General features: G+C 40.8%; 1 protein-coding gene across 1 annotated transcript; it reads right to left on the bottom strand.

Moving 5' to 3' along the window:
• Window positions 1-1,372: 1,372 nt before the first annotated feature.
• On the bottom strand, window positions 1,373-14,440 carry LOC113662009 (NLR family CARD domain-containing protein 3-like; the record flags this gene model as incomplete). The annotated part of the gene is made up of 7 exons (XM_047804004.1): window positions 1,373-1,538; window positions 7,536-7,709; window positions 8,948-10,751; window positions 11,040-11,244; window positions 11,534-11,588; window positions 12,037-12,153; window positions 14,385-14,440. Coding segments are annotated over 7 exons (2,577 nt in total), but the record flags the coding sequence as incomplete, so codon positions are not given.
• Window positions 14,441-21,595: the final 7,155 nt, after the last annotated feature.

Raw genomic sequence — 21,595 nt, 5'->3', positions numbered from 1 at the left:
GTTGGTAATGTTTTGCACCCTTGGTAAAGCGGAGGGAGGTATGTCTTTTTTTGTTTTAATGTGAATCTGGTTATGATAGCTTAAAGCTTTTCACTGTTAAGTTTATGATTTTTAATGTGTGTAGGTCATTTGTTTATATTTTGAATATGTGTACTTTTCTTTCTTTAATTAAAGTTTCACGGTGTTGAACGGATGTATGGATGCTACATGTTAAAGAGTATGACTCGTGAACTGAAGACGTGTCCCAATAAATGATCTACACCCGTTTAGAGACTCTCTGTTCATTTATCAATGCCAAGGTCTGCTACAAAGTGTAACGAGTCCAGTGCTGCAGATTCAGGTGATACAAGGTGATTACAGAGAGAGTGACACACCCCCTACATTAGAGCTTAATTAGGACTATAATATTTTATCCTGTGTTATGACCTACGTTCTTGTATTTGGTATGTGTTTGTTTCTTTTCTCTTTTTTTTCTTGTCATGTTCTAATAGGTTGTCCAATGATGGTCTCCCTTCTCTCGATTGGTGTTTCAGAAGAGGTGTTATCTTTATAAGGGCGCTTCCGGCATTCAACATGGAGCTCATTTTTGGTTTGGCAGTGTTTGGGTAGAGAGCTCCGGAATCCCTCCTCCGGACGATGATCAAACTTGCCATCTTGTAGCGAAAATGTACTTCTTGAACAACCTGTTGATTATGTTCTTTTGTTCTTTAAGTGATTCCGTAAGCACGTGGAGCGTAGGGGTGTTCAGCCTATTTATTTTGATATCCTGGTTTGTACTTTGTTTTTCGCTAGGGAAGTTTAATGTATTTTATTTTATGTTCCCTAGGTTATTTAACCCCTTCATCTTATTGATTTCGAGGCTTGATTTGTTTGTTATTTTGGCCTTTTGGACACCCCAAAGAGATGCTCCCTTTCACTTGTCATATCTATTTTCAATAAATTTAAACTTATTCCGTAATAAGTTCGTTGAATGTGTTTGATTATCGACCGGAGTGATTTGCAACTGGGATTCCACTACCTCAACTCTGTTTCCTTGTTAGGCCCTCTGGGAGGTTTCGTTTTCCCCTAGACATGGGGGGCGTAACACCTGTTTCAGTGATGTGTCTAGTGTACGTCATCAGCAGTCGTGTTAAAGACACAGTCACATGTGTAATGAACATGACGGAGGTGGATTTGTGTTTTTTAGTTTAGTAAACAGAAAATTGTAATTTTTGTGTGTTTTTGTTATTCAGAGGAAATGCAGCATGAACCCAGTCGAGCATTACAGACTTAAATAATATTAAACTAATATAGTGCGTGTGTGAGTGTGTGTCTGTGAGCGTGTGTGTGTGCATGTGTGTCTGTGAGAGTGTGTGTGTGTGTACCTCAGTTTCTCCAGTGTACAGTGTGGATCCTTCAGTCCATCAAAGAGCAGCTTCACTCCTGAATCCTGCAGTTTATTGTGACTCAGGTTCAGATCTCTCAGACTGGAGGAGTTTGAGCTGAGAACTGAGGACAGAACTCTATAGCTTTCCTCTGTCAGATTACACCCATACAGACTGGAAGAGAAATAAAGTGTTTGATTTATTGATAGTGAATTGAGGTGTTTCCATCAGTGAGAAATAAAGTGTCCACCTGAACACAAGGTACTAATGTCAGGATAATAATATAACATGAACATCTGTGTACAGATGTGACAAGTAAGAATGCACATCATAGAGAAAAGGATCCTGCGATTTCTCCCCACATCACATTCTCTAGTGCTGAAAACACGACCAATAGAGTTCAGTCGTGTGTAATTCTCTGTCACGTATACTGAAGCCAGTAACATGCTTGGTTTCTTTAATTCTCTCAACTTTCACATTATATATTTGTATTATATGTATATATATGTATTATATTCTACTGGTCATATATAAATCTTTGTGAACTCCTGTGCAGACATGTTATTCTGTAAATCTAAAGACGTTATTCTGCCAATCACCCACTTCCTATAAAGCTGCACTTGAACTTGACCTCAGTGCGAAGTCTTGATTTGCCATGGCTGTCAGTCTGAGCGTTCTCTTTCCTGTGATTTCCCGGTTTATTACTTTGTTCAGATGTTCTGTTTTCCCTGTTTGTTGATTGTTTGCCGCCTGTCCTTACTTTCTGCCCATATTCCGACTACGATTTCTGTCTCTCCTACATTGCTGTGTTTGCTGGTTTTGACCCTTGCCTGTTGTACTACGAGTTTGTTAATAAAGCTTGCAAATGGATCCTCTGCCTCACGAGCCATCAGTACAATTACATTTGTAGCGATTTTGGCTCGCGAAGCAAGGTAAATATTTATGAGTAATTATAACGCGTTATAGTGACTCTAAATATTTTAACCTAAGTTGAAATTAACGGTAATGGAAAAACCCTTTATGAAGAAAATAATAACAAGGTCCGTGACGTCGCCCGGTATGGCGCAACCGGGGCCCCACCCTGGAGCCAGGCCCGGGGTTGGGGCTCGCATGCGAGCGCCTGGTGGCCGGGTCTTACCCCACGGGGCCCGGCCGGGCTCAGCCCGAAGGAGCGACGTGGGGCCGATCTCCTGTGGGCCCACCACCTGCAGGAGAAACCGTAAGGGGCTGGTGCAATGTGGATTGGGTGGCAGTCGAAGGCGGGAGCCTCGGCGACCCAATCTCCGGACACGGAATCTGACTCTAGGGACATGGAATGTCACCTCGCTGGGGGGGAAGGAGCCTGAGCTGGTGCGGGAGGTTGAGAGATACCGACTAGAGATAGTTGGGCTCGCCTCCACGCACAGCTTGGGCTCTGGAACCCAACTCCTCGAGAGAGGCTGGACTCTCTACTACTCTGGAGTTGCCCGCGGTGAGAGGCGGCGGGCTGGTGTGGGCTTGCTCATAGCCCCCCAGCTCAGCAGCCATGTGTTGGAGTTCACCCCGGTGAACGAGAGGGTCGTTTCCCTGCGCCTTCGGGTCGGGGAGAGGTCTCTCACTGTTATTTGTGCTTATGGGCCAAATGGCAGTGTAGAGTACCTGACCTTCTTGGCATCTCTGGAAGGGGTGCTAGAAAGTGCCCCGACTGGGGACTCCGTCGTTCTACTGGGGGACTTCAACGCTCACGTGGGCAGCGACAGTGACACCTGGAGGGGCGTGATTGGGAGGAACGGCCCCCCCGAACTGAACCCGAGTGGTGTTCTGTTATTGGACTTCTGTGCTAGTCACAGTTTATCCATAACAAACACCATGTTCAAGCATAAGGGTGTCCATCAGTACACATGGCACCAGGACACCCTAGCTCGGAAGTCGATGATCGACTTTGTGGTTGTTTCATCTGACCTCCGGCCGTATGTCTTGGACACTCGGGTAAAGAGAGGGGCGGAGCTGTCAACTGATCACCACCTGGTGGTGAGTTGGGTCCGATGGCAGGGGAGGAAGTTGGACAGACTTGGCAGACCCAAACGTACTGTGAGGGTCCGTTGGGAACGTTTGGCAGAGTCTCCTGTCAGAGAGATCTTCAACTCTCACCTCCGGCAGAGCTTCAACCAGATCCCGAGGGAGGTTGGAGACATTGAGTCCGAGTGGACCATGTTCTCCACCTCCATTGTTGATGCAGCCGCACGGAGCTGTGGCCGTAAGGCCTCCGGTGCCTGTCGTGGTGGCAATCCCCGAACCCGGTGGTGGACCCCGGAAGTAAGGGATGCCGTCAATCTGAAGAAGGAGTCCTATCGAGCCTGGTTGGCTCGGGGGACTCCGGAGGCAGCTGACAGTTACCGGAGGGCCAAGCGAGCTTCAGCCCGGGTGGTTGCAGAGGCAAAAACTCGGGTCTGGGAGGAGTTCGGTGAGGCCATGGAGAAGGACTATCGGTTGGCCTCGAAGAAATTCTGGCAAACCGTCCGGCGTCTCAGGAGGGGGAAGCAGTGCCCTGCTCACACTGTTTACAGTGGGAGTGGGAATCTGCTGACTTCGACTGGTGACATCCTCGGACGGTGGAAGGAGTACTTCGAGGATCTCCTCAACCCCACCAACATGTCTTCCATTGAGGAAGCAGAGGTGGAGGGCTCGGTTGTGGACTCGTCGATCCCCCAAGCTGAGGTCACTGAGGTAGTTGAGAAGCTCCTCAGTGGCAAGGCACCGGGGGTGGATGAGATCCGCCCTGAGTACCTTAAGTCTCTGGATGTTGTGGGGCTGTCTTGGCTGACACGCCTCTGCAACATCGCGTGGCGGTTGGGGACAGTGCCTCTGGACTGGCAGACTGGGGTGGTGGTCCCTCTGTTTAAGAAGGGGGACCGGAGGGTGTGTTCCAACTATAGGGGGATCACACTCCTCAGCCTCCCCGGAAAAGTCTATGCCAGGGTACTGGAGAGGAGAATTCGGCCGATAGTCGAACCTTGGATTCAGGAGGAACAATGCGGGTTTCGTCCTGGTCGTGGAACACTGGACCATCTCTATACCCTCACCAGGTTGCTGGAGGGTTCATGGGAGTTTGCCCAACCAGTCCACATGTGTTTTGTGGATCTGGAGAAGGCATTTGACTGTGTCCCTCGTGATGGCCTGTGGGGGGTGCTCTGGGAGTATGGGGTCCGGGGCCCTCTGTTAAGGGCTGTCCGGTCCCTATATGACCGGAGCAGGAGTTTGGTTCGCATTGCCGGGTGTAAGTCAGACTTGTTCCCGGTGCATGTTGGACTCCGGCAGGGCTGCCCTTTGTCACCGGTCCTGTTCATTATCTATATGGACAGGATTTCTAGGCGCAGTCGGGGGCCGGAGGGAGTCAGGTTTGGGGACCACAGGATTTCGTCTCTGCTTTTTGCAGATGATGTTGTCCTGTTGGCTTCATCAAATCAGGACCTTCAGCATGCACTGGGACGGTTTGCAGCCGAGTGTGAAGGGGCGGGGATGAGAATCAGCACCTCCAAGTCCGAGGCCATGGTTCTCAGCCGGAAAAGGGTGGCTTGCCCTCTTCAGGTTGGTGGAGAGTTCCTGCCTCAAGTGGAGGAGTTTAAGTATCTTGGGGTCCTGTTCACGAGTGAGGGAAGGATGGAGCGGGAGGTCGACAGGCGGATCGGTGTATCTTCCGCAGTGATGCGGTCGATATACCGATCTGTTGTGGTGAAGAAAGAGCTGAGCCGCAAGCCGAAGCTCTCTATTTACCAGTCGATCTACGTTCCTACCCTCACCTATGGCCATGAGCTTTGGGTCATGACCGAAAGGACAAGATCCCGGATACAGGCGGCCGAAATGAGTTTCCTCCGCAGAGTGGCTGGGCGCACCCTTAGAGATAGGGTGAGGAGCTCAGTCACTCGGGAGGAGCTCAGAGTAGAGCCAATGCTCCTCCACATTGAGAGGGGTCAGCTGAGGTGGCTCGGGCATCTGTTTCGGATGCCTCCTGGACGCCTCCCTGGGGAGGTGTTCCGGGCATGTCCAACCGGGAGGAGGCCCCGGGGAAGACCTAGGACACGCTGGAGGGACTATGTCTCTCGGCTGGCCTGGGAACGCCTCGGTATTCCCCCGGAAGAGCTGGAGGAAGTGTCTGGGGAGAGGGAAGTCTGGGCATCCCTGCTTAGACTGCTGCCCCCGCGACCCGGCCCCGGATAAGCGGTAGAAAATGGATGGATGGATGGATGGAATTAACGTTACACTTATTTGGTCTGTTTGTCCGGCGAACAGTCCATGTAACCTTTATTAATTCTATGAAGGCGGTATCTTCCCGGCCAAGAAAGATTCACTTCCCTTTTACTGTATACCGTAATGTAAATTAAATTAACTTAATAGAGTATGTAGTTCAGACCAGATGTTGCAGGTACCTTAAGTTTGTTAGCGATACTCAGAGACAATCACTTGTGGCACAAAAATTTAATTTAATGAATGAGACAAACACAACATAAAACTAACTACACAAACAAACAAAAGAAATAGGGAAAACGAAGATGAAAATAAAATGACACAAAATAAATTAAAATTGGGGAAAGGGAAGAAGAGACTGGAAAGAAGAAATTAGAGAAAGGAAGGTAAGAAATGGCAAGCTTAAACTTCAAATTTTATCACACCCTAACTGGGAAATCGTCACCGGAAACTTAAATTCACCTCAAGACACAATACAAGGTTCATACTTAAAATACGCATCTAAATTGGTTGGTAAAGGAAACGGTTACTTGCATTGGCTTACTGCACAAGAGTCCGGATGCAACAGAGAAATCTCTGAAGAGTCAATTAGGGTGGGGTCAGACGTTCTTACAAGTTCTCCTGAAGATCAGAATAGTCGTCGTTCTTGGAAGTGAACCTTGCTGGAACTTCTTTGAAGGAAGATGGAGTCGTCTCCAAGTTGTTCCGAAAGTCTGACCACGGATTGGTGGTGTTAGTGACAATTTAATGGTCGCAAACTCCACCCATCGTTGGGGAGATGACCAATACTACGGCCTGAGATTTCGGAGGGAAAAACTCCCTTTGTTTCAGGTGTCTGTGGGCGTGGTTTATAAAATAAAAAGCTATAAAACTTTTAGATGACTTTAAAGTTTTATCCAAGGTGTATTAAGACAAATAAAATACACCATTGTTTGAGAAATGAGTAATCGATTTTTGTGGTCATTTGGATACTAAACATGAAGGGTAGTGACGGTATAAAGGCAGCGGTGCATTACATACACAGATCAGTAATCAAAGTGTAACTGATGTTAATAGTATTATGTTCTGACACATGAATAAAATACGCCCTTGTCAGGAAAGTAAGGAGTAAATAATTTTAAGTCAGGCAAGCCTTAAAGGCTCCAGTCATTCTGGAGACAATTGTGTGTGTAAAACTGGGTTGCTCATCGGTTGATTGAAGAGTAGATGCTGAAGTTTAGGGTGTCTGGGACCTGAAATCTAAATGACCTGTACCAGACACTACACATTAATATCCTCATTCATGATCACTCTCTCAAAACTAACCTAAAACTAGACTGAAATGTCTTCATAATAAATACACATGAACTTTTATTATGAACTGTGTGAATGAGACAATGACTTACTCATAATATCTAAAAAGACACTCACTGATGTGGTTTAATGATTATAATTTAAAGGAGTCATTGAATGAATCAGTGAACAAATAAGTATGAATCTTTTTGATGAAGAGAATCAAATGATGTGAGTCACTGGGATGAATGGAAATGAGCAGCTCTAGTTCTGGAGTCGGAGCTTTGGGGAAAACAGCATCATATAATACCATGTCTGTAAGTTTATCAGAGCTTTTTATCTCTTAATGATCTCAATGTTCTATTTTCTGCTTGATTTTTCATGTCTAATGACTTTAATATTGTGCTGCTGTTATTTAACACATTTTATCGTATTTAATATATATTCTATTGTAAAGATTTGTGTTTATAGAAGTTCTATAGAAATAAAAATATGATGATTATTCCTCAAAATTTAAAGGTGTGTGTATGTGTATGTGTGTGTATGTGTGTGTGTGTGTGTGTGTGTGTGTGTGTGTGTGTGTGTGTGTGTGAGTGAGAGAGAGAGAGAGAGAGAGAGAGAGAGAGAGAGAGAGAGAGAGAGAGAGAGAGAGTGTGTGTGTATGTGTGTGTGTACCTCAGTATCTCCAGTGTACAGTGTGGATCCTTCAGTCCATCAAAGAGCAGCTTCACTCCTGAATCCTGCAGGTTATTGTTAATCAGATCCAGTTCTCTCAGACTGGAGGAGTTTGAGCTGAGAACTGAGGACAGAACTCTACAGCTTTCCTCTGTCAGATTACACTCACTCAGCCTGGAAGAGAAATGATGAAATATCAGAACACTGATCTCAAACACACAAACACAGCCATAATCCAGCTAAAGTTGAAGATGTAACAGAAATGTCAGTGTGTTTGTGTCACACACACAAATCAGAGGACAGGACACCACATCAGCACATTTACAGGAGCAGGGACGTCTTTCTGCACTCCACAATCTCTCAGCTACAATTTATTATAAGACCATTAGGTCATGTACATAACACACACATGTGAGAGCGAGCAGCCTACAAACACTACACTCTGATCTGTGTTCAAGTTTCTACAACCAACACTCCAGATACAGTGCATTTTATTACAGAAAATAAAATAAAAATCTAACACAACACTACTGTGTGTTACACTAAAGGATTTGTGTAGGGGGGCTTCAGGTGGCTATAAGTGACATGGTACTTCCTGAAGAATGTAGTGTATATTGTATAATACACAGTGTGGAACTAGCTTTGAACAGCACAACCTCCACAAACCTACCAAGCAAAGTGAGACGTCCAACTCCAAGGTAGCTGTCAGAATCAAAACACATCATTTATATAAAAAATATGTAATATTTTATCAGTACATAATGATGAACAGAGAACAAAACCAGTCTGTTATTAACATTGTACAACAAAAATATAGATTAACTACAGCTGCTTATAAATACAAACATAGTTCACAGCGTAAAATCTCCAAAATCCACAGAAAGGTTCGAAAGAACGAAACCTGACGTCTCTTCAACAGTAACAATGATAAACCTGACCGACCGTCACGTGCAACCGTCTTTGTGTTCACCGTCTGTTTTTACCACATCCACCATCTTCTGATGCAGTGAACCAGACAAAAAACTGTGTCTATAATTCAACTACAACAGATTAACAACAATCACGACCCAAGAAAAGAATGTGATCGCTCATTAACAGTTTGGTGTCTTTGTCGAGCTCCAAGAACAAAACAGGACTTTTTAATAACAGCGGTCACGACACTACACTCACCTGTGATAGATTATTCATGAAATGACTCATATGATGTTAAGATTTTGTCCATGTGGCCCAGCCCTCAGTTCAGATATAACATGTTAGTGTAAAAAGTGAAACAATCTTCTGTAAAAGTACCAGAGGTTTGTGTAAAGATGATTAGAGGAACTATTAACACACATTAACCCAAACAGTGCAGTTCAGCGTTACATTAAAATAATAAACCATGCAGTAATACATTTATAAATAAAAATACTCACACAGCTTCTCTGGAGGCTTTGACCACTGGCAGCAGCCTCAGAAGACATTCGTGTGATGGATCATATTTATACAAATAAAACACATCCAGCTCCTCTTCTGAGTTCAGTAACACAAACACCAGAGCTGACCACTGAGCTGGAGAGAGTCTGGTTCCTCTGAGATGACTGTAAACTCCTCTGTTCAGGTAAGTTTGTACTTCCTGCACTAGTGAATGATCATTCAGTTCATTCAGACAGCGGAACAGATTGATGGATTTCTCTGGAGATGGATTCTCCCTGATCTTCTCCTTGATGTACTCCACTGTTTCCTGTTTGCTGTGAGATCTGCTTCCTGTCGGTGACATTAAGCCTTGTAAGAGACTCTGATTGGACTCCAGTGAGAGACCCAGAAGGAAGCGGAGGAACAGGTCCAGGTGTCCATTCTCACTCTGTAAGGCCTTGTCTACTGAACTCCTGAGGAGATCAGACATGTTTGGATTTCTGAAGAAATTAAAAATCATTCTTCTGATATTTTCTAAAACAGATCCTGTTCTTTGCTCCACAAGCACATTTGTCTTTCTAAAAATGAAGCTGAAAAATACATATAAAGCAGCCAGAAACTCCTGAACACTCAGATGTACAAAGCTGAACACCTTCCCCAGGTGAAGACCAAACTCCTCTCTGAAGATCTGGGTACACACTCCTGAGTACACTGACACATCTCTGACATCAATGCCACACTCTCTCAGGTCTTCCTCATAGAAGATCAGGTTTCCTTTCTCCAGCTGGTGGAAAGCCAGTTTTCCCAGTGCCATGATACTCTCTCTGGTCTGCTGAGGATCAGGGTCACATTTCTGATGGTACTTTTGGTCCTTGTGTTTGATCTGAAAGATCAGGAAGTGTGTGAACATTTGAGTCAGAGTCTTGGGGATCTCTCCACCCTCTGCTTCACCCAACATTCTCTCTAGAACAGTGGCTGACATCCAGCAGAAGACTGGGATGTGGCACATGATGTAGAGGCTTCTTGAAGACTTCAGGTGTGTGATGATTTTATCGGCCAGGCTCTGGTCACTGATCTTCTTCCTGAAGTACTCCTCTTTCTGCGGATCACTGAAGCCTCGTACCTCTGTTACCTGGTCTACACACTCAGGAGGGATCTGACTGGCTGCTCCTGGTCTTGTGGTTATCCAGAGGAGAGCAGAGGGAAGCAGATTCCCCTTGATGAGGTTCGTCAGCAGCACATCCACTGAGGCTGACGCTGTCACATCACACACTCTCTCATTCTTCTGGAAATTTAGAGGAAGTCGACACTCATCCAGACCATCAAAGATCAACACCACTTTGTAGGAGTCACAGTTTATTGATCCCAGTTTTCTTATTTCTGGGAAAAAATGATGAAGAAGATTCATGAGACTGAGATTTTGCTGCTTCATCAGATTCAGCTCTCTAAAGGGAAGTGGAAACATGAAGGTGACGTCCTGATTTAATTTTCCTTCAGCCCAGTCCAGAATGAACTTCTGCACAGAGACTGTTTTTCCAATTCCAGCAACTCCTTTAGTCAGCACAGTTCTGATGGACTTGTCTTTAAAGAGATCATTACATTTGATGGGTGTCTCCTGTGTTGCTGGTCTCCTGGACGCTGTCTCAATCTGTCTCACTTCATGTTCATTAGTGACGTCTCCACTCCAACCCTCTGTGATGTAGAGCTCAGTGTAGATCTCATTCAGAAGTGTTGAGCTTCCAGGCTGTGAGATTCCTTCATTAATTCTTTTAAACTTCTCTCTCAGCTTGGACTTAAACGTTGGCTGATACACAGAGTTGAGTTCTAATAAACAAAGTAATAACATGTTTTAATGTAAAATCACTGAGCTCAATATAAAATGTAAATTCATTTCAGTTCCTGCTGTTCGTTCCTGATTGATGTACTAAATATTACTGAAGGATCAGGACCATTGTACAGAGTAACCACAAGCTGGACCATGAACAGAACAGAAAAGCAGCAGATTTACATGATACTAAAATTACATTTAAAACTAAAAGTGTTCATATCTAAAACTATTTCCTCTCTCTAAAGTGAAGCTGATGGAATAAAGTCATGACTCAGAGCACTTACTGTTGTACAGTGTGTTAGCGAGATCTGTGTGGTTCATGTTCTTCAGGACGTGCAGTGTGATCTTCAGCGCTCCCTCTCTGACACTGTGCAGATCCTCCTCATCCTCCACCTCCCTCTCAGTGCATGCTGGGTAATCTGGACTCAGGAGCTTCCTAAAGCTCTTCAGCTCATTCTTTATCAGAGTGATGACTTTGTGTTCCAGCTCCTGGTTAGAAACACACAGGAACAGATCTAAATATTATCATGTTACAGTGACAGATGCTTTTAATTTTTAAAAAGAAGTAGACGTCTCTTTTTATTATCACATTTAAACTTAGAACTGAAATTCTGAGTACTCATAAAACTGATTACCCATAATGCTGCTGCACATCAAGACACAAGGATCGCAAAACACAAACACACACACACACACACACACACACACACACACACACACACACACACACACACACACACACACAAACACAAACACAAACACACACACACACACACACCTTGAATATGGAGTCCAGATGATTTTTGCTGATGTTTGATTTCTTCTTTTGTGGTCTGTGAACAAACAAAAACACATCATGTGATATGGACGTATTGGACGTATATGGATGTATTCATAGCTGCACAAATCACACACTAATAAATACAGACACAGATATTTAACACTATCCTCTTAACACAATACACTGAATTCAGGATTTCCTAACTGACTCCAACATGTTTGGAAAACAATGTTTGAATAAATGAATAAAATGTTTATATTGTCATTAATGTCCCAGGTGTAAATGTTCTTCTGTAGCACCACAGACCCTCCAGCTCAGGGACTGCAGACTGAACTGAACTCTTAAAGCACTTTTCCTCACTGCCAGTCCGAGAGCTGCAGCACTGCACAGTTTAGTGTTTTACTGCTTCAACACCTGATAAAGCTCATGAAGGGCTTCATAATGAGACGAGTGAGTTTGATCAGGTGGAACACTGCTGTAAAACACCTCACTATACTGACCTCACATCAGTACAACTGTCTCTGGCTCTGAAGTTATCTGGAAGTCCCATTGACCGGTCACTCTTCATGGACACACAGCTGGGTTCTGGTGAGTCTGATCTCTTTCCCTCCATCATTCTAGAATTACAACAGAAATATCAGCAATAATTAATACTCTGCTGTCTCAGCACTGTTAAACAACGTGTTCATCATTAAACACCAATAATTCCATCTTTTTAATTCAGATCCAGTCTGTACACTTATTCAAACAGGAGACAGGCTTCATAAGTCAGGAATTACACTGATATCAGGAGTCCCAGTCACAGCTAACTGACTCAGCTGGGTCTTAAAGCCTGTAGAGTTCACTGACACAAAGCTCTGCTGCTCTTATGCTCCACATTACACAGTCCTTTTTACTCTTCTCTCAGTGAATGATTTGTCTAAACTGTTCTTAGATCAGATCAGTGATATATTCACTGCTATTAAACACCTTAAAGCAAAGTTGAGTTCCTGTGTTAACTAGTGAGTGTTTAGAGATACAGATGTGTTCCCATTAGATGGTGTGTATTTACAACCCAGTCTCAGGACAGTTAGTCACATAGGTTACGAAATGTAATCTATTTGATTTGTGTTCTCGGAGATGGAGCTCCCTTTTTTAACGCGTCAAAAAGCACAGACTTTCGATTTAATGTATTTCAATATGAAGCATCTTTCGTGTCTGCACGGCGTTTTTCTTTCCACCACTCGGAAGCAATTTTGCTCATTTGTTATTCATTTTTAAACTTTAAGCACTACATTACTCAACATTTAACCAGGAGATTTTATCCTTGTTTTCATTGCTTTATATTCTGTAGGGTACTAACCATTACTAATGCCGACTCTCAGATCAGAATTCGTGGCTTGCAGAAATCACCCAATCACAAACGCGGATGCCCGCCTTACCCGTGAGCCTTAGCGTCCGCTGCTATGGAGACGGAGCCAGTCCGCTTTGTGATTGGGTGATTTCTGCAGGCTTTCAGGGTTTCGCGAATTTTAAGTGTTCAAATTTGATCATTACATTCCAGTAACATTACCTGGGAAGTGGATTGAGCACAATGAAGGAGAATTCGCGGCCAGCAGAAATCAGGAGAATCAAATAAAATCGATGGCCATGGGTCAGGGTATATTCTGGCAAACGGTTTACCTATTGCGTTTCACAATCTGCATAGCAAACTGTAGCACACACCGTTTACCAACACGCGATGTGTAACTCGCAAAGCACAACGTTCCTTCTGTTTACCCACAGATACCATAGAAAGGAATTAAAAGTACGAAGCTCCAGATGTAAGAAGCGGGGCAACAGTTACAAAATTTCAAAGTTAAACTTCATGCAAACAGATTTTAATAGACAGGTTTCAGTCAAATATTTATGGTTTATTTAGCAAAATTCAGTGTTATAGTAAAGCGCAGGTGTCCTTTGCCTCTCCGATCCCAATTCCTTTAACTTTTTCTAATGCATCTGGTATTTTGCTTAATATTAATAATTTTGAGTTACTAGCGGTTAAAACATGCTTCTATGTTTAACATTCTCATGAATTTAGGAATCAAAATAATAAAAGAAAGGCTACTACACCAAGTTGTCAGAGGAAATGTAACTTAATTTTTTGGAGAAAAAACAGAAAACAATTAACCATTAGTTTTTATTTATTTGTTTATTTTATTTAACCTTTAAACTGACTGAGATTAAAATTCACAGGAGTGACCTGGCCAAGATGAGAAGCAGTACAAGTAATTCAATAACAGACTTACACAATACAAACAAAGTTTTTATGTTATAAAGTTATTACGAGATCTGTCCTTGAAAGGTTATCCTATTCTTCTCAGTCTTTCATTGTGAATCAATTAAAAAACAAACTATTTGGAACATAGTACATACTAATCCAGTTATTCACATTGCATACTGCTAGTGTTGTAATGTAACGGAGTACAAATACTGTACTTAAGTAGAAATGTCACGTATCTGTACTTTACTTCGCTATTTAAATTTATGTCAACTTTCCCTTTTACTTCACTACATTTCCGAGATAAAATGTATACTTTTACTCTGATATATTTCCACTAAGCATCTTCGTTACTCGTTACTACAAAATAAAATCAGAAGAAATGTGTGTGACTGCAATAAGGGAGGTTTGGCGAATCACTGCACCTAGATTACATTACGCAGCTCTGCACGCTCTATTTCAGCGTAATGTTGCCAAAGGAAGGGGAAACACAACTGAAACCAAAACACCGCAAACACGAATCAAATAGATTACATTTCGTAACCTATGTGCCGAACTGCCCTGAGACTGGGTGTGTATTTATTGCTGGTGAATGTAAAAGTAAGTCACCTCTCGTCTTTCTTTAAGTCCTGTTTTCCAGACACACTCATGTTGGAGGTCACGTCTCCTTCTCCAGATTACAGCAGGACACACGTTTACTTCACTCCAACATCTGTGTTAAATTAAACCCTGAATCAGCACAGAGTTCACTTACAGGAAATAGTCACGCTATCAAGTTATAAAACAATCTGTGTACATTAAAGCTTCAGTACAAAGCCACAAAATTCTTCTGCATCTAGTGTCACTTCAGTGTGTTTATATATTAGAGCTTTAGATACTCACTGTGTTTTTACTCCTCAAATCTTTTATTTTTCACTCGTCACAAAATGGAGCTGCTGACTTTCACTTTCATTACAGTTTATACAGCAGAGGGGGGGAGGGCAGAGACGCAGACACACACACACACACACACACACACACACACACACACACACACACACACACACACACACACTTTCTAGCACTCTGTTACAAGATGTGGTGCTGGTTTGTTTGTATATCATTCGTGGATTGATTGCTCAAAATAAATCAGTAAAAATACATGAGTTTAGAGCATTTGTGAGATAGCTTGTGCTTAAATCATGGGATGATCCAGGTATTATTAAAGGAAAATATTAACATTTAAAATATTACACAGTGCATGAAAACCATATAATACAGTTGACAATGTACCATGTGAGTTAAATGCATCCTTTGGTTCTATTCAAGAATAAGACAGTAAAAAATAGATAATGGTTTATTCTAAAAGTTCCACCCCTTGTTTCAGAAGTACAATCTCGCCATTCGTTTGGGGTTATAGGCTGCTGTGACACTTCTTTTATTGTGCAGCAGTTCACAAAGTTTATGGTTGATCTTTAAAAATATATATATTTTGAGAATGCAAAACAATTGCAAAAATCCCCTTACAACTATTTTTTTTTAAAAAGCACTTACTTCATTCTCATCCTTGATCACTCAGTATTCTTCTGTAGATAATAGTTTATAGATAATAGAACAGAGTTTTGCAACTTCAGCTGCCATTTTGCTTTTCAATGGGAAGGCCTCAACCCACTTTGAGATGTAGTACACTCAAAAAAATGAAACACGGCTGTTGTTGGTTCAAAGAATATAAATAATTTTGGATTTTATAATTATCTTAAGTTTGTGCATTAAAATTAAAATATTTGTTTTGACAAAATTCTATAAAAAAATTCACTTACGTTAAATGAATGAAACAAGTTGTGTTGCTTCTGCCGTACCGCACGTTGATCAGCAGATGGCGCACATGCGCAGATAGAACGCACATGGTTCAATTTTCTCTTCTGATTAACGCCATTTTAAAAGTTGAGGTAATGTTTAAGAGGTGGTACTTATGTTTCCTCAATGATGTTACACTGTTGGCTTGTTACAGTACATTTGTTCCAGGACTGACCATGTTACACTTTTTTTTATTATTGATCTCGTTTTAAATAAATGCTTTATTTTTTCCCAATTTAAAGGAGGCACAGACTGCAAGAGAGATTTTTCACCCACCTAATTTCATTTATAGGCAATGCTTTATTTTTTGTATTTTACAGTCTGCTTTTAATAATAATAATAATAAGAAGAAAACAGAAAGCAATTTTAAAGATACAGATTTCGAACAAATAATTTTTGTTGGACATTTGTAAAAGGTATGTTCTTGAATACATTAAGTGCATTTACAGTGTATTAGTTTTACTTAAATAGTAAGAGAAAACAGTGAGACAGTACTGAGTTTTGCACAAGATTTTTCACATATTATTCTTGTTAAAAATGTGTAGAATTAAACACTACAGTATGTTTAAGTTGCAATAGGAGAAAACAGTGAGATGGTGTTCAAAGTTTACAGATGTTGTACAAATCTGTTAAAAATCTAGCTGTTTATCCCGATTGTATCTGATGAGCTACGACGTGACGGGAAAAAGCAGAAATGGTTTACAAAAAAACAAAAACGGGAACAAACCTTTTCAGCCAGGCCCTTTACTCTGCTCTCACATGGCTATGTCCCTTGAAGTACACTAAATACTTATGGATTTATTTTGTTTGTAGATTCCAAAGCTCTTAATAAGGAAAATGAAAATTGACCCATGTTTTTTTTGCTTAAAGGTGAAGACCCAACTTTACGTAGGTTTTGTAAGATTCCCTTATCTGTCAAACATATTTTATTAGATTGTTCTGGACTTAACAAAAGCAGAATGATCTTTTATCGAGTTACTTCACTTAAGGACATATTTAATGACATTATACAATTTAAATGTTTAAATAAACATGTATAGTCACACCATTGTAGTAGTGTTACATGCAGTAGGCTATAAGGTAAGTAGTGATTGTTCATTTGAAGTTTATTGAAGTGGAAGAATGTAACTAATAAACTTAGACCTACTAGCACTATGTATTATATTGTGAAAAAGTAGATTATCTTAATATCAAAACCTTAAATTTTCTCCGAACTCAATGATAAATAAATGTCTGACCGTTGCATCGAACCAAAAAAAAAACTAGAAAATCGCATTCATGATGATTTATGGTGATTTTATTTCTGGTGATTTGTTTATATATAAATACACACTCATGTTGTATTTAAAATGCGTTTATATACATATGTATACATGTATACTATGTATTACATTGTGAAAAAGTAGATTATCTTAAACATACTTATATCATTATATCAAAACCTTAAATTTTCTCTGGACTCAATGATAAATACAGGTCTGACCGTTGGAACGAACCAAAAAAAAAACTAGAAAATCCCATTAATGACGATTTATGGTGATTTTATTTCTGTTGCCTACATTGACGCTGATGCATTAATGAGGAGTGGGTCCCCTGTTCCAAGATGGCGGCTCTATTCGTTCCAATGAACTGCCGTATAGGCGACGTCTAGGTGTAGATATCTATGAGATTAGCTACCTCTGCTGGGCCCCTGAGCAAGTCCCTTAACTATGGGGTCAGAAATGTTTCGTTATTCTGAATAAATACACTATGATCCACAAATAAATATAAAGAGTTTCACAAATTTTTTTTACAAATTTCACAAAAAGAAATGAAATTCACAAATAAATAAAATGGGATTTGCAAATAAAAAAAAATTATAAATTGTATTTATTTGCGAATTGCTTCCTGCTCATTAGTGAATCGCGTTCTGTGCATTTGTGGATTTGAAACATTTCTAACGTCAAGAAGTGCACAAGAATCCACAAATAGGTGACTCCGCCCACCGTCTACTCCAGCCAATCGGACAACGGTCTCGTGGCGTTGACCAATCGTGGCACGGTCTACCTCAAACCAATCACGTTCTGATTTACTCGCACTATCACAGTGTAATATGTGCTGCAAAATACGATAAAAAAAACAAATAAAAAACATTTGTCGCAGATTCGAGCCCAATCTGGTAACCCTGTATGGATTGTAGCCAGCACTAAGGGTTAGTTCAGTTCTGCTTTCTATGGAAACGATTTCAGCATCATCAATGGGTCCAGGGGTAGTGTAAGAGCGAGTAAATCAGAACGTGATTGGCTGGAGTAGACGGTGGGCGGAGTCACCTATTTGTGGATTCTTGTGCACTTCTTGACGTTAGAAATGTTTCAAATCCACAAATGCACAGAACGCGATTCACTAATGAGCAGGAAGACATTCACAAATAAATACAATTTATAAATATTTTTTTATTTGCAAATCCCATTTTATTTATTTGTGAATTTCATTTCTTTTTGTGAAATTTGTAAGAATATTTGTGAAACTCTTTATATTTATTTGTGGATCATAGTGTATTTATTCAGAATAACGAAACAATTCTGACCCCATACTTAACCCTCAGTTGCTCAGTTGTAAGTCACTCTGGATAAGGGTCTGCTAAATGCCGTAAATGTAAATTAGCGGCGGTCGTTAACCAAGGACTGAAACAAACCAACGGAACCAGAAATATAATTCCGTAACATTCAATATCATAAAACACATTCTCACTTGTGTAATGTAAACCCTTGCTGTCTGGTTTTTAGTTTTCATTCATTTGAACATCCAAATGCAGCACAAACGTCCGGCATCGTCCATGAATTCGAAGTACAAGACCCCTGTTCCAAGATGGCGGCGTGGTTGCTGGATGTATATATCTACAGTATGGGAGTAGCTTTGACACACTGCATGTAGACAACTTTAACTGTTTATATATAAATACACACTCATGTTGTATTTAAAATGCGTTTATATACATATATACAAATATAATGGTATGGACTGATAAAGGATATATAGTTATGTAGAGATGATAAATATGTTGTATTATACACCAAGCTGTGAGTTTATCTGAATCATTTACTGTACATTTAGTGGCTTCGGGGGCAGTTGGTGGCGCTGTGTCATGGCTGAACGTACGCTCTGACCGAAAGAATTTCACTGTGCTCTAATGTATGACAAAAAGAAAGTTTTTTTTCTTATGTTAAAAAGAAGAAACCTCTTTTAAAAAGAGAACTCCGACAATATTTATCTGGCTCTATTTTGTTCAGTAGTGCTGTAACGCTTCGTTCTGACAGTGTTTAGAATTCAAAGTACATAAAAACAGTGGAATGAAACAAAATAAATGAAACACAATGTGGTATCCTCAGTTCCTCAGTCTACTCTGAACTCTGTCCAATAATCCACATCAGCAATCCAGAGTCTTGCAGTCGTGCTTTAGAGTCAGCTTTGTTGCTGCATGTCTCATCTTTCAGAATCATTGTAGTGACTGTTGCACGTAATTATTGACCCACTTGGTGTACCGTGCTCCCTTTGTGTAGATCAGAGTGTGTCATCGTAAACCAAGTGTGGATGTGAATATTGCATGTGACACCCGCATTGTCTCGGTAAAGCTGAAAAGCAGAAGAATAAGAGCTTTAATAATATCTCAACTGTAAGCACTGCAATTTGACACCGGTACTGTAATTTCATAGAGTGTGCATAAAAATAAAAGTCCCTTCAATTAACATTTTCTGAAATATATATACACATCGTTAGAAATTCACCTGATTCTTGGGATGGGGTGGGGTGTGAATATTTATGCAATCACAAGTTTTTTATTTCATATTTGTAAAAACGAATTGAAACCCAAACTGATTTCCCCCCACTTTAGTATTGTGAGGCATTTTCAGCAGATTTATGATATAAAATCCCAGTTAAGTTTAATTTTCAGACATTTAACTCTACAAAATGTGCAAAGGGGTGTGAATACTTATGCACATCACTTTAAATAAAACTCGGAGCAGAACACGACAATATGATGCATTTTACACTCTACTGTAACCTTATAACCTTATAAACTTGAAAATACTGAGAGATTTGATTATATAAATCATGCTTTATTACTTATTTCTTCCATTTTTTGTTGAATTTATTGTGTTTGTGTGTTGAGAAAATAATCAGATCACAGTGTCAGGGTGAGAAATATAAATAAATAAATAGATAGATAGATAGATAGATAGATAGATAGATAGATAGATAGATAGATAGATAGATAGATAGATAGACAAACAAACAAACAAACACACAAACAAACAAACAAACAAACAAACAAATAAATAAATAAATAAATAAAAGTGTTTTCCATTGCAGGAAATTCAGTAACAGATTAAAGATCTCGAATGTTTGATTGACTCTATGGTTATCTAAAGCATGTTATACACAACCTTGCAGCTCTCTGAGGACAAGACAGCTGCTGTGCCCACACACACACACACACACACACACACACACACACACACACACACACACACACACACACACACACACACACACACACACACACACACACACACACACACACACTCCTCTTGGCCTGCTCACTTAGGAAAGTGCTGACAGCTCAATGCAAACAATACCAGCGAGGCTCTCCTGTGCTGTGAGTGTGTGAGTGTGTGTGTGTGTGTGTGTGTGTGTGTGTGTGTGTGTGTGTATGTGTGTTCGGATCCCTGCAGCTTGTCAGCATAATGGCTGTTCAGAGAGTGAGCAGCTGAGCGACTCTGTTTAGAAAGACCACCTTAAAGTCGTGCGCCACCAAGGAAACGAGTGTGTGTGTGTACATAAAGTGTGATAACATGGAATCTCTCCTGGGATTTCTCACTGTGCATTAAAAATAAAACACCACACCTCCCTCCTCTACCCCTTGGTTTCCCAGTGTGGAGATGCCCTGTGAAGAATTGAGAGGGGTAATTAGTTCAAGGATACAGGATATGGCTATATCTGCCCCGAAGAGAGGTCTGAAATGCCCGCGAGAACAGATGATGGTAGAGGTTGGCTGCAGATCACGAGTTCTCTCACTATCCTGAATGAAAACATCCCGAAGTAACAAATAGCAATAATATCTCAGGGTGACTCACATGATCACATGTCTGTACAGAGTTACAGTTCCATCCCTCACATTGATTATTTTCCTGTAACAGCAGGTCACAAAGCATTTTTCCCTCTTAAACCACAGCATTATCCCAACCAGCTTACAGTTACATTTCATGTGTCTAAAGTCAGGTGGTTCCTGTTGTGACTTTATTCTAACTACTGTTACAGCTGCTGCTATAGAAAACTCTAGAAAACTTTATACTTAACGTTAGCAAAACAAGAATGAAAATAAAGAACTTTTCATTTTTTTTATTTTGTCCATTTTTTGTCCACTAGAGGACAGCTATACTTTAGGAATTTATTTATTTTAATATAAAAATATATAGATACATTTATATTTAAAAAAAACAGTGTCTATTTACAACTATGTTATTCTCTTTCTTAATGTAATGTAATGTTTTCTGTGAGTCCCAGAGATCTGTTCAGTGAGCAGTTCCTTGTTTGCTAGCAGAGTTTTACATTTCTGATATAAAATAAAACAGAACTAGGGACGACGCACAAATACGCAGTTCCACATAAAGTGCAGGTGTGTAAACTTGTGCGGATGGTTCAGGACATGAGACTGTTCAGGACAGGAGATGGTTTAGGACAGGAGACGGTTTAGGCCAGGAGACTGTTCAGGACAGGAGATGATGTGTGAGTGCAGATATGTACAGTTGTGTATTGAGTGTGTGCTTGGTGATGGCAGACGTTCTCCACCAGAACACACCGGATCAGTCGGAGGTTCAGTGAAGGCCGTAAACATGGAAGCTTGACAGAATTGGGATTTGAACTCATAACCTTCTGATGGTTTAAATATTTCTAAAGTGTTAGCTATAAAAATATTACTGAAATATGTATTAATTATTATCATT

Source organism: Tachysurus fulvidraco, chromosome 2 (genome assembly GCF_022655615.1).
Source record: "Tachysurus fulvidraco isolate hzauxx_2018 chromosome 2, HZAU_PFXX_2.0, whole genome shotgun sequence".
Taxonomy (NCBI): domain Eukaryota; kingdom Metazoa; phylum Chordata; class Actinopteri; order Siluriformes; family Bagridae; genus Tachysurus; species Tachysurus fulvidraco.
This window is presented reverse-complemented; position numbering and strand designations above follow the sequence as displayed.